Source organism: Oncorhynchus mykiss, chromosome 22, assembly GCF_013265735.2.
Source record: "Oncorhynchus mykiss isolate Arlee chromosome 22, USDA_OmykA_1.1, whole genome shotgun sequence".
Classification (NCBI taxonomy): domain Eukaryota; kingdom Metazoa; phylum Chordata; class Actinopteri; order Salmoniformes; family Salmonidae; genus Oncorhynchus; species Oncorhynchus mykiss.
The window spans coordinates 25,611,760-25,624,788 of NC_048586.1; the positions used below are offsets into that span (position 1 = coordinate 25,611,760).

The 13,029-nt window shown below is 44.1% G+C and overlaps 1 protein-coding gene across 7 annotated transcripts in view; it reads left to right on the forward strand.

The window, feature by feature from the left end:
* Positions 1-7,418: 7,418 nt before the first annotated feature.
* Positions 7,419-13,029, forward strand: part of LOC110501624 (nectin-3) — a 32,086-nt gene continuing 26,475 nt past the window's right edge. For 3 of the 7 annotated variants that reach the window (XM_036958980.1, XM_036958982.1, XM_036958981.1), the window contains exon 1: positions 7,427-7,811. Coding sequence is in view for 4 of the 7 variants with exons in the window: in XM_036958983.1 (XP_036814878.1) it covers positions 7,643-7,811 (169 nt within the window). In the remaining 3 variants the exon portion in view is untranslated. Of the gene's footprint in view, positions 7,812-13,029 lie in introns of all 7 variants that reach the window. The other 4 variants (XM_036958979.1, XM_036958983.1, XM_036958984.1 and 1 more) reach the window with 4 other exon arrangements.

The following is a 13,029-nucleotide window of genomic DNA, read 5'->3' on the forward strand; positions in this document are numbered from 1 at the left end:
CAGAGCAAAAACCAAACCATGAGGTCGAAGGAATTGTCTGTATAGCTCCGAGACATGATTTTGTCGAGGAACATATCTGGGGAAGGGTACCAAAACATTTCTGCAGCATTGAAGGTCCCCAACAACACAGTGACATCATTCTTAAATGGAAGAAGTTTGGAAGCGCCAAGACTCTTCTTAGAGATGGCCGTCCGGCCAAACTGAGCAATCTGGGGAAAAGAGCCTTGGTCGGGGAGGTGACCAAGAACCTGATGGTTCTCTGTGGAAATGGGAGAACCTTCCAGAAGGACAACCATCTCTGCAGCACATCACAAATCAGGCCTTTAAGGTAGACTGGCCAGACGGAAGCCACTCCTCAGTAAAAGGCATGTGACAGCCCGCTTGGAGTTTACCAAAAGGCCCCTAAAGGACTCTCAGACAATGAGATACAAGATTCTCTGGTCTGATGAAACCAAGATTGTACTCTTTGGCCTGAATGCCAAGCATCTGGAGGAAACCTGGAACCATCCCTACGGGCAGCATCATGCTGTGGGGATGTTTTTCAACGGCAGGGACTAGGAGACTAGTCAGGATCGAGGGAAAGATGAACGGAGCAAAGTAGAGAGATCCGTGATGAAAACCTGATCCATAGCACTCAGGACCTCAGACTGGGGCGAAGGTTCACCTTCCAACAGGACATCGACTCTAAGCACACAGCCAAGACAATGCAGGAGTGGTTTTGGGATCAATCTCTGAATGCCCTTGAATGGCCCAGCCAGAGCCCGGAATTGAACCCGATCAAACATCTCTGAAGAGACCTGAAAATAGCTGAATGAAACGGACATATCAACTCTTTGGCTTCATTCATACATTAGACCAGTCAGTCACGTTAGCAGCCTGTAGGCTTATCTACCACATTTAGGCTACTTAACATAACGTTCCCAATAGAAAACATCACTTAAGGCCTCCCGGGTGGCGCAGTGGTTAAGGACGCTGTACTGCAGCGCCAGCTGTGCCACCAGAAACTCTGGGTTTGCGCCCAGGCTCTGTCGTAACCGGCCGCGGCCGGGTGGTCTGTGGGGCGACGCACAATTGGCCTAGCATCGTCCGGGTTATGGAGGTGTTGGCCGGAAGAGATATCCTTGTCTCATCGCACACCAGCGACTCCTGTGGCGGGCCGGGCGCAGTGCGCGCTAATCAAGGTTGCCAGGTGCACGGTGTTTCCTCTAACACATTGGTGCGGCTGGCTTCCAGGTTGGTTGCGCGCTGTGTTAAGAAGCAGTGCGGCTTGGTTGGGTTGTGTATCGGAGGACGCATGACTTTCAACCTTCGTCTCTCCCGAGCCCGTACGGGAGACACGATAGTAGCTACTAAAAAAACCTATTGGATACCACAAAATTGGGGAGAAAACGGGGTAACATTTAAAAAAATAAAGAAAACATCACTTAGGCTACTTGCATTACTTCTGAGAATTTAATTGCTGTGACGATCATTGTGGGCAGATTGGCCGTCTGGCAATTCTGGCAATTCTGGCAATTCTGGCAGAAGGACCATCTTTTATTGTGGTTGGTTGGTCGAAATTGACTTTCCGACAACAAATAACATAAATATTTGTGTATATAAAAATAAATACACACAAAAATTACAAGATAAGGTCTGGTGTGGCCAAAATTCCAGGGCGGAATTTTTGTCCCAGTCCACCTCTGACTATCATGCCTATGCTACACTCAACCTAAGTAGGTTTAATAATCTACAGGATGGGTGTCCCTATACCGGAACGGTTGAGCTAACATGCGCTAATGTGATTTACATGACAGTTGTAAATAACAGCAGACTTTCCAGGACATAGACATGTCTTATATTGGCAGAAAGCATACATTTGTGTTAATCTAACTGCACTGTCCAATTGACAGTAGCTATTACAGTGAAATAATGCCATGCTATTGTTTGGGGAGAGTGCACAGTTATGTACTTGGAAATGTATAAATAAACAAATTAGGCACATTTGGGCAGACTTGATACAACATTTTGTACAGTAATGCAATGGTTCATTGGGTTAGTATAAAACTTTGCACATACACTGCTGCCATCTAGTGACCATAGTCTGAATTGCGCCTAGACTCCTAAGTCATAAAATGGCTTTCTCTTGCATTTCAAAGATGTAACAAAAAAAAAATAGAAAACTCATGTTTTTTCTTTGTATTATCTTTTACCAGATATGTGTTATTCTCCTGCATTAATTTCACATTTCCACAAACTTCAAAGTGTTTATTTTAAAATGCTATCAAGAATAAGCATATCCTTACTTCAGGTCCTGAGCTACAGGCAGTTAGATTTGGGTATGTCATTTTAGGCAAAACATTTTTAAAAAAAGGTAAGATCCTTAAGAGGTTGTTAAGACGTGTAATAGACTACAGAGTTGCTATTCAAGATATACAGTGCATTCGGTAAGTATTCAGGCCTCTTGACTTCTTCCACATTTTGTTATGTTACAGCCTTATTCTAAAATGGATTAAATAATTTATTTAACTCATCCATATATACACAATACCCCACAGTGACAAAGCGAAAACAGGTTTAGACATTTTTGCAAATGTATTAAATATAAAAAACAGATACCTTATTTATATAACTATTCAGACCCGAAATTGAGCACAGGTGCATCGTGTTTCCATTGATCATCCTTGACATGTTTCTACAACAGTTGACAGTGCATGTCAGAGCAAAAACCAAGCCATGACGTCGAGGGAACTGTCTGTAGAGTTCCGAGACAGGATTGTGTCGAGGCACAGATCTGGGGAAGGGTAACAAAAAAATGTCAGCAGCATTGAAGGTGCCCAAGAACACATGATTTGGAAGGTCAACACTCCGACATGCACTGTCAACTGTGGGACCGTATATAGACAGGTGTGTGCCTTTCCAAATCATGTCCAATCAATTGAATTTACCACAGGTGGACTCCAAGTTGTAGAAACATCTCAAGGATGATCAATGGAAACAGGATGCACCTGAGCTGAATTTCTACTCTCATAGCAAATGGTCTGAATACTTATGTAAATACAGAGCATTCGGAAAGTACTCAGACCCTTTGTCTTTTTTCACATTTGTTACGTTACAGCCTTATTTTAAAATGGATGAACAAAAAGAAAATCCTCAGCAATCTACACACAATACCCCATAATGACAATGTACAAACAGGTTTTCAGACATTTTTGCTCATTTATAAAAATATCCAGATTAAAATATTCAGATCACCAAAATCATATTATTGATGAGAAAAACAGCTAATATAATCCATTTTAGAATAAGGCTGAATACTTTTCGAAAGCACTGTAATTATGGAATTGAAAAGTGATTTAGATGAGGTGGTCATCTGTAAACAGTAGGCTATAATCAACAATGTTTATTTTTCAATATATTCAACAATGTTTATTTTTCAATATATTTTTTCAAATAAAGTAGAAATATCAGGCATATACTTGGCTTAACAAACACACTGTTTCCAACAAAAATACAGTATTAACACTGATAACACCCAGTGGACAAAAAAACAGCACCAGCACCGCTACTAACATAATGAAAACATAGTCTGAAGACATAGGCAATTCCTTTCCCATTTTACAGATATGCCTAAAATGTCTGACCCATTCATTTCTAGGTGGATTAGGCCTAGGCTATACAATAATGTACATGCAAAGATGACGGTTCTATAGCAGCTGAGTGCAGTGATGATCTGGCATCATAGGGCACCTGAAAAAAAGTGTGTGGAAGGGGACATTCTTTAGTTAACTTAAACCATAGGCTACTTCCCAAAAATCCACTCTGACACATGAGTTTGATGCTCTAAATAATAATTTTAACCTGATATAGAAAGCTAACACACAAGCATATGCCATTTCACAATCCCTAACGTAGGCCTAAGGTAAGGTATGTACATTTACTTCACTTCATTCATTAAGAAAATGTAGTACTTTTTACTTCATACATTTTCCTTGACACCCAACATTACTTGTTACGTTTTGAATGGTTAGCAGGACAGGAAAAGGGTCCAATTCACGCACTTATCAACAGAACATCCCTGGTCATCCCTACTGCCTTTGATCTGGCGGACTTACTAAACACACATGCTTCGTTTGTAAATGTTGGTGTGCCCCTGGCTATCCCTAAATAAATAAAAAAAAATAAGAAATGGTGATGTCTGGTGTGCCTAATATAAGGAAATAGAAACGATTTACATGTTTACTTTTGATACTTAATCATATTTTAAACAATACTTTTGGACTTTTACTCAAGTAGAATTTTACTGGGTGACTTTCACTTTTACTTTAGTCATTTCCTATGACGGTACAGTATCTTTACTTTTACTCAAGTATGACAATTGGGTACTTTTTCCACCAGTGTTCTTCGAACATAATTACACTGCATAAAAAAGGGTTGTTTGGATACTGGTTGATAGTTTTATTATTGTTATTCATAATAATTCACACATAATGCCTGTTGTGAGTTCCATTGAAATTATCCCGCAGCCAGGCAATTCATTAACTCATTGAAAAAGTGTAATCTCGGAAAACACAGGCCTATGGCTGTAAAGATGGCAGAAGCGGACAATGAAGTGGATTCTGAATCTAATGTTGATAGAATCAAGGAGAATTGGAGTATTGTCCAAAAGAATGGAAAACTGAGAAAAGTAGTGTACAGTGATGAGAATGTCCCTTCGTATCTAGTAGGAGTATGGTTTGTTAATAAGGAGCAGCTGAGCAGATTACCAATCTTTAAGAAACATTTTGAAATATCCAAACTGGTGGAGAGAGTGCTGGGAAAAGTAAAGGCTGTGAGGATCATGAGTGGCGGGCTTGTTTAGATTTTGTTGTGCTTCCGCCGATCAGAAGGAGCGTGCGTTGCCTCTTACCCAATGTGATAAATGTGAAGTGTCGTGTGTGTCTCTTCGGAACAGGGTACCACTCAAGTGGGTTATATCTGGCGTCTCGTGGAAAGTCTATTTTGAAGAATTGAAAAATATTCCTGCAGTGATTGATGCACGTCGGATTAATTGTGTGGTGAAAAAGTGAAGTCTATCTGTTCTTTTGTTTTTTTTATGTCGAGTCTCTCCATCCTATAGTGTAGGTTTTGAAGATTCATAATCTATGTTTGATGTCATCAAAAGAAGATTGAGAAACGGTTGGTGGATCCAAGAAGTACAAGCCCCCACACCATTCTCCAACCTCTGAAGTGTTGTATTTGATGTGTAAATTTTCAAGTACCCTTTAGTTTTTTGTCTCTGTCTGTCTGGTAGAGTAGTGGTTATGGTGACTGCTCCCCAAACCAGAGTTTGAGAGTTCAAATCTGAGGAGAGCAATTTTTAGAGAGACATTTTTGATGTTGCCTTTTGTTGGCATGAAAGAGCTAACTTGAGGTATGTACCCCCCTAGTTCAAATCCCAGAGAAACAGTTAATGTAGCAACTTCTTTCTTGTTGCCTTTGTGGGCCTGAAAGAGCAAACAAGAGGTATGTAGGGGAAAAGGGGCTAGTTCCCATCAAATAGCAAGAATGAAGTGACACCTTGTTTCAAATGTCATTTCAATAGAGTTGTGATAGCATACTCTGCTGTGGAGTAACAATACAACCATACTCTGCAAAAAACAATTTTTACCTGGGGCCATTCTTTGTAGACCATTCAAAGGTGTTCCTAGTCTTGGTCCCCCTGAAGAAAGCCACATGTTAAGATAGTTTAAAAAATAGTTGTAGTAGTAGTTATGGTGGTGAATTCCCAAAGGAGAGGTTGTGAGTTAAATTCCTTTCAAGAGCATGCCAACTTGCTTTTGTTGCCTTGACAGAACAATGTTGAGGTGGGGTTCCGGAAGGACATTAGAAGGACATTAGACAGCAAGGGAAATTGGATTATAAAATGTTAGGGTACTGGTGTTGAGAAGGAGTGCTGATCTACGAACAAACCCACCCCTGTCCATATAATCTTATTCCAGAGACAACTGATTCAGTATGATCTAGGCAAAGCTGATCGTAGAAAAGTGCTCCTCTGTACGCATTTATAAATGTCTCATGCTTCAAAGTAATGTTATTCATTCTACTCACAAATGCTAAACAGATCCTAGTTCAGCACTCCTACTTCAAGCCACCAAGTGAATGTTGGATATTGGGTGCTAAATGTCTTGAACAGTAGTTGAAAAAGTACCCAATTGTCATACTTGAGTAAAAGTAAAGATATGTTAATAGAAAATGTCTCAAGTAAAAGTGAAAGTCACCCAGTAAAATACTAAGTAAACATCATTGCTAAAAAGATACTTAAGTAGCAGTGGTAAAAGTATAAATGATTTGACCTTCCATATATTAAGCAAACCAGACAGCACAATTATCTTGTATTTTTATTTAAGAAATAGCCATGGGAACACTCAGACATAATTTACAAATGAAGCATGTGTTTAGTGAGTCCGCTAGATCAGAGGCAGTAGGGATGTTCTCTTGATAAGTGTGTGAATTGGACCATTTTCCTGTCTGGCTTAGCATTCAAAATGCAAAAAGTACTTTTGGGTGCCAGGGAAACTGTATGGAGTAAAAAATATATTATTTTCTTCAAAAATGTGGCGAAGTAAAATTGAATGTTGTAAAGAAACGGAAAGAGTAAAAGTACAGATACAAAAAAAAAAAAAAAGATATAAACAGAATGTTGTGGAGTAGTTTAAATACATTTTTGTTTACACCACTGGACTTGAAAGGAACACTGGTACCCCATGTATATAGCCTTGCTATTTTTATTTTACTGCTGATCTTTAATTATTTGTTACTTTTATTTCTTATTTTTTACTTAACACATTTTTCTTACAACTAAGTTGTTGGTTAAGGGCTTCATTTCAGAATTTCACTGTAAGGTCTACACATGTAGTATTCGGCGCATGTGACAAATACAATTTGATTTGTTACACATGAAAACATGTTGTGAACCTGGTGTGACATTTTTGAAGCTGTGCCGATACCTAGTGGACATCAAGAAGACCTACACTACACACATATATATACACACACACACTTTAACCTTAAAACAGATGGGATGCTTTACATAAGTTGCTATTTTTTATTAGACACTAATATATATGTCCAATAAACAGACGTTCAAAAGTCGGAATGTAAAGCAAAAACGACTGGAAAGTTATTCAAAAGCAGCTGTAGTGAATCAAGCATCTTGGGGTTACCTGAAATAGGTAAAAGTATATATTTTAAATGTTCTCATTTATTTAATCTTTATTTAACTTGACAAGATGAACTTAACAACATCGACATAGACACAAGTTACCTGCTATATTTGGGGAAAAGGATTAACACAGAGAGAACTTGGCAAAATACAATGCATGCTTCTGTAATACGAGTAGGTATATACAGTATCATCGGTAACAATTGTGTACAAGCCACCTAGTTAATAAAATACCGGGGCTTGCGGTCATTAGTTACATTTCAACCACAGCGATTCTCCAATTGAGGGGCAACAGAGTTCACCCGCAAATGCAGGAACCCCGGAAATAATAACTAAACCAACGAACGAGAAATGGTGGAGGCTACCAGAACGAAGAGACATTTTTTCCGAATAGTGAAAAACGTAATTACATAGCTCACTCCCTACCCGGTATCTCATTCTACTGTTATACGACTCTGTATGCGTTGTTTGTTGGCAACCTTGTTATTTACGAAGTTTTTGGAACGGATTCCTGTTGGAACGTTCCACAAATTATACCCACCCAAAACAACATTTACGAGACAGAAGAAGCACCTTGAAGAAGAAGAATTGTTTTTGCTATGGACAAACATTACAAATAAACTTCGTGGTAAGTTGATGCCTATTCGGCTTCTAGTTAGGTGAATAGATCGTGCTGCGATCTGTCGTCCAACAACATCATCATATTTAAATGCCATGACCAACAAAATGTCTGATAACGCCATTTGATTTTGTCGTAGCAATAGAGTTGCCACATTTAGCCAATAAACTATTTTTCTATAACGTTGTCGGGCGATTTAGGAAGGAATATCGCCATAACTTCTAACGGCCTAAAACGTACAATTTCCCATCAAAATAATAATTATTGTGAGCTAATGTGACTCAAAGGAATGTTTATATGTTGCAAGAGAAAAAAATACGCCATTATTAAACATAAAAAACGTTAGGCTAAATTGGCAATTGTGCCGTTATGTGGCAGATGTTAAGACTACAAACCGTTATAAATGGCATATTTGCGAGATTGACTTTTCCTTTCAATAGGCATAGGCTAGACATAATGACTAAACTATTTTTTTGTGTGTATTTGTAATTCAACGTTACCATGGTTTGGTTAGCTATCTGAAAGTAGCATATAGCCCCTCTCGTTGACAACTAATTTTCAGGGTAAGTTGTTAGGCAGGTTGATTTGTTGCTAAAAGTTGCTAAATTACGTTGTGATGTCATTGCGTGATAAAGTAAAACTGCCTCATTACGTAGAATACACAATAACGTTACTCAAATTGACTGGCCATCTCGGCGAAAAATATGATTTGACATTTGTTCAGGTACAGATTCCCACTCTTTTGTGTATTTCTAACTGTACACTTTTGATTGAGACATGTTGTAAGTTCTGTTCAAGATCAAACATTCTGGCTCGTCGAAAACGTGCTGCAGCTGCAGCAGCCAACAATGATTTGCAATTTGTTGAAATTGCTGCTGGCCTGCTGCTGCCTGTGCACGAGCTGAGCGCCTGCTGCTGACGTCACTCACAATGCACTTTTGCAGCCAGGCGAGTATGTTGTGACCGAGAAAATCATTTTTGTGTCATTTAGAGGGAAAATGCTGCATTTTAGCGTTTGAGTCACTTTTCAAAAGTTGCTAAAAGTTCCAAATACATTTTAAAAGTAGCTACATTTGTTGCTAGGTGCTGTTTGAAAAAAAAAGTTGCCAGGGTAGTCTGAAAAGTTGCTAAATCTAGCAACAAAATTGCTAAATTGTTGAAACTGCATCCTTTGTGTGTCTTTCACTAAGATACCAGTTGCATTTACATAGAGATGTAGGTAATGCGTCAGTCTCATTACATTCTGTGTTTGGTATTCTAACACACCCCAACCCCCCCCCCAAAAAAAATTGAGAAAAATAAATGAAACAAAAATAATGGGGGAAAAAAATAATTATTGATTAATAAGGTCTTCTTAAGGATCGGCGTCCCGTAAATCATGCAGCGCGTTATGTCAAGATCGCCGATTTTAGAGAAACAACAAATGTCGGTACATATAACTGTCTTATGTCGACTGAAAGCTTAAATTCTTGTTAATATAACTGCACTGGCCAATTTACAGTAGCTATTACTGTGAAAAAATGCCATGATATTGTTTGAGGAGAGCTCCTAACAACTAAACACTTTTTTTTCACCACGATAGGTTTGATAAATTCACCTCTGAAGGTGAAATGTATACTTACATTTTGAAATCTCTGTTCTGTGCGACAGAGTCAGGGTATATGCAGCAGTTTGGGCCGCCTGGCTCGTTGCGAACTGTGTGAAGACTATTTCTTCCTAACAAAGACAGCCAACTTTGCCAAATGGGGGATGATTTAACAAAAGCGCATTTGCGGAAAAAAGCACAATCGTTGCACAAAATGTACCTAACCATAAACATCAATGCCTTTCTTAAAATCAATACATGTAACGGTTTTCTTGATGAGAAGGAGAGTCGGACCAAAATGCGGCGTGTCTATTGCAATCCATGTTTAATGAAGTAACACACTAAACACAAACACTACCAAAACAATAAACTTAACGAAAACCGAAAACAGCCTATACTTGTGTAACCTAACACAGAACAATGACATCAGGACACTAAGGACAATCACCCACGACCAACTCAAAGAATATGGCTGCCTAAATATGGTTCCCAATCAGAGACAACGATAAACACCTGCCTCTGATTGAGAACCACTTCAGACAGCCATAGACTTAGCTAGAACACCCCACTAGCTACAATCCCCATACATACACACCACCTACAAAAACCCATGCCACACCCTGGCCTGACCAAATAAATAAAGATAAACACAAAATACTTCGACCAGGGTGTGACAGAACCCCCCCCCTAAGGTGCGGACTCCCGAACGCACCTCAAAACAATAGGGAGGGTCCGGGTGGGCGTCTGTCCATGGTGGCGGCTCCGGCGCGGAATGTGGACCCCACTCAATCAATGTCTTAGTCCCCTCTCCTCGCGTCCCTGGATAGTCCACCCTTGCCGCCGACCATGGCCTAGTAGTCCTCACCCAGAACCCCACTGGACTGAGGAGCAGCTCGGGACTGAGGGGCAGCTCGGGACTGAGGGGCAGCTCGGGACTGAGGGGAAGCTCAGGCAGGTTGATGAATCTACCAGATCCTGGTCGACTGGCAGATCTGGGAGAGTCTGGTCGACCGGCAGATCTGGGAGAGTCTGGTCGACCGGCAGATCTGGGAGAGTCTGGTCGACCGGCAGATCTGGGAGAGTCTGGTCGACCGGCAGATCTGGGAGAGTCTGGTCGACCGGCAGATCTGGGAGAGTCTGGTCGACCGGCAGATCTGGGAGAGTCTGGTCGACCGGCAGATCTGGGAGAGTCTGGTCGACCGGCAGATCTGGGAGAGTCTGGTCGACCGGCAGATCTGGGAGAGTCTGGTCGACCGGCAGATCTGGGAGTGTCTGGTCGACCGGCAGATCAGGGAGAGTCTGGTCGACCGGCAGATCTGGGAGAGTCTGGTCGACCGGCAGATCTGGGAGAGTCTGGTCGACCGGCAGATCTGGGAGAGTCTGGTCGACCGGCAGATCTGGGAGAGTCTGGTTGACTGGCAGCTCTGGCTGCTCCATGCTGACTGGCTGCTCCATGATGACTGGCAGCTCTGGCTGCTCTATGCTGACTGGCAGCTCTGGCTGCTCCATGCTGACTGGCTGCTCCATGCTGACTGGCAGCTCTGGCTGCTCCATGCTGACTGGCGGCCCTGGCTGCTCCATGCTGACTGGCGGCCCTGGCTGCTCCATACTGACTGGCGGCCCTGGCTGCTCCATACTGACTGGCGGCCCTGGCTGCTCCATGCTAACTGGCAGCTCTGGCGGCTCCTTGCAGACTGGCAGCTCTGGCGGCTCCTTGCAGACTGGCAGCTTTGGCGGCATCCTGCAGACAGGCAGCTCTGGCGGCTCCTTGCAGACTGGCAGCTCCTTTGCAGACTGGCAGCTCTATGCAGACTGGCAGCTCCTTGCAGACTGGCAGCTCCTTGCAGACTGGCAGCTCCTTGCAGACTGGCAGCTCCATGTTGACTGGCTGCTCCATGCTGACTGGCGGCCCTGGCTGCTCCATGCTGACTGGCGGCCCTGGCTGCTCCATACTGACTGGCGGCCCTGGCTGCTCCATGCTAACTGGCAGCTCTGGCGGCTCCTTGCAGACTGGCAGCTCTGGCGGCTCCTTGCAGACTGGCAGCTTTAGCGGCATCCTGCAGACAGGCAGCTCTGGCGGCTCCTTGCAGACTGGCAGCTCCATGCAGACTGACAGCTCCTTGCAGACTGGCAGCTCCTTGCAGACTGGCCGCTCCTTGCAGACTGGCAGCTCCTTGCAGACTGGCAGCTCCTTGCAGACTGGCAGCTCCTTGCAGACTGGCAGCTCCTTGCAGACTGGCAGCTCTGGCTGCTTCATGTAGACTGACAACTCTGGCTGCTCCATGCAGACTGACAGCTCAGACTGCTCCATGCAGACTGACAGCTCCTTGCAGGCTGGCAGCTCCTTGCAGACTGGCAGCTCCTTGCAGACTGGCAGCTCCTTGCAGACTGGCAGCTCTGGCTGCTTCATGTAGACTGACAGCTCAGGTTGCTCCATGCAGACTGACAGCTCCTTGCAGACTGGCAGCTCTATGCAGACTGGCAGCTCCTTGCAGACTGGCAGCTCCTTGCAGACTGGCAGCTCCTTGCAGACTGGCAGCTCCTTGCAGACTGGCAGCTCCTTGCAGACTGGCAGCTCTGGCTGCTTCATGTAGACTGACAGCTCAGGCTGCTCCATGCAGACTGACAGCTCAGGCTGCTCCATGCAGACTGACAGCTCAGGCTGCTCCATGCAGACTGACAGCTCCTTGCAGGCTGGCAGCTCCTTGCAGACTGGCAGCTCAGGCTGCTCCATGCAGACTGGCAGTTCTGGCTGCGCTGAACAGGCGGGAGACTCCGGCAGCGCAGGAGAGGAGAGAGGCTCCGGCTGCGCTGAACAGGCGGGAGATTCCGGCAGCGCAGGAGAGCAGAAAGGCTCTGGCTGCGCTGAACAGGAGGGAGACTCCGGCAGCGCAGGAGAGGAGAGAGGCTCTGGCTGCGCTGAACAGTCGGGAGACTCCGATAGCGCAGTAGAGAAGAGAGGCTCTGGCTGCGCTGAACAGGCGGGAGACTCCGATAGCGCAATAGAGAAGAGAGGCTCTGGCTGCGCTGAACAGGCGGGAGACTCCGGCAGCGCTGTAGAGAAGGAAGGCTCTAACAGCGCTAAACAGGCGGGAGACTCCGACAGCGCTGGAGAGGAGGAGGGCTCCGACAGCGCTGGACAGGCGAGGCGCACTGTAGGCCTGATGCGTGGTGCTGGCACAGGACGTGCAAGACTAGGGATGGGCACAGGAGGCCTGATGTGTGAGACTGGAACCAACTTCACCAGCCGACTAAAACGGACCTCAGGACGAGTATGGAGCGCTAACCCAGGTGCCATCAAATCCCTGACACGTTCCGTCAGGCGAATTCTATGCAAAATGCACCAACACAGCAACTCCCTCATTTCTCTCTCCTCCAATTTCCCCATTAACTCCTTCACAGTCTCTGTTTCGCTCACCTCCAACACCGGCTCTGGTTCTGGTCTCCTCCTTGGCTCCTCACGATAAACAGGAAGAGTTGGCTCAGGTCTGGCTCCTGACTCTGCCACACTCTCCCTGAGCCCCCCCCCCCCAAGAAATTTTTGGGGGTGACTATGGGGCCTCCGTCCGCGCCGCCTTGCTTGCTTCGCAAACTCCATTCTCCTATATCCTTCCGCGCACTGCTCCATCGAATCCCAGGCGG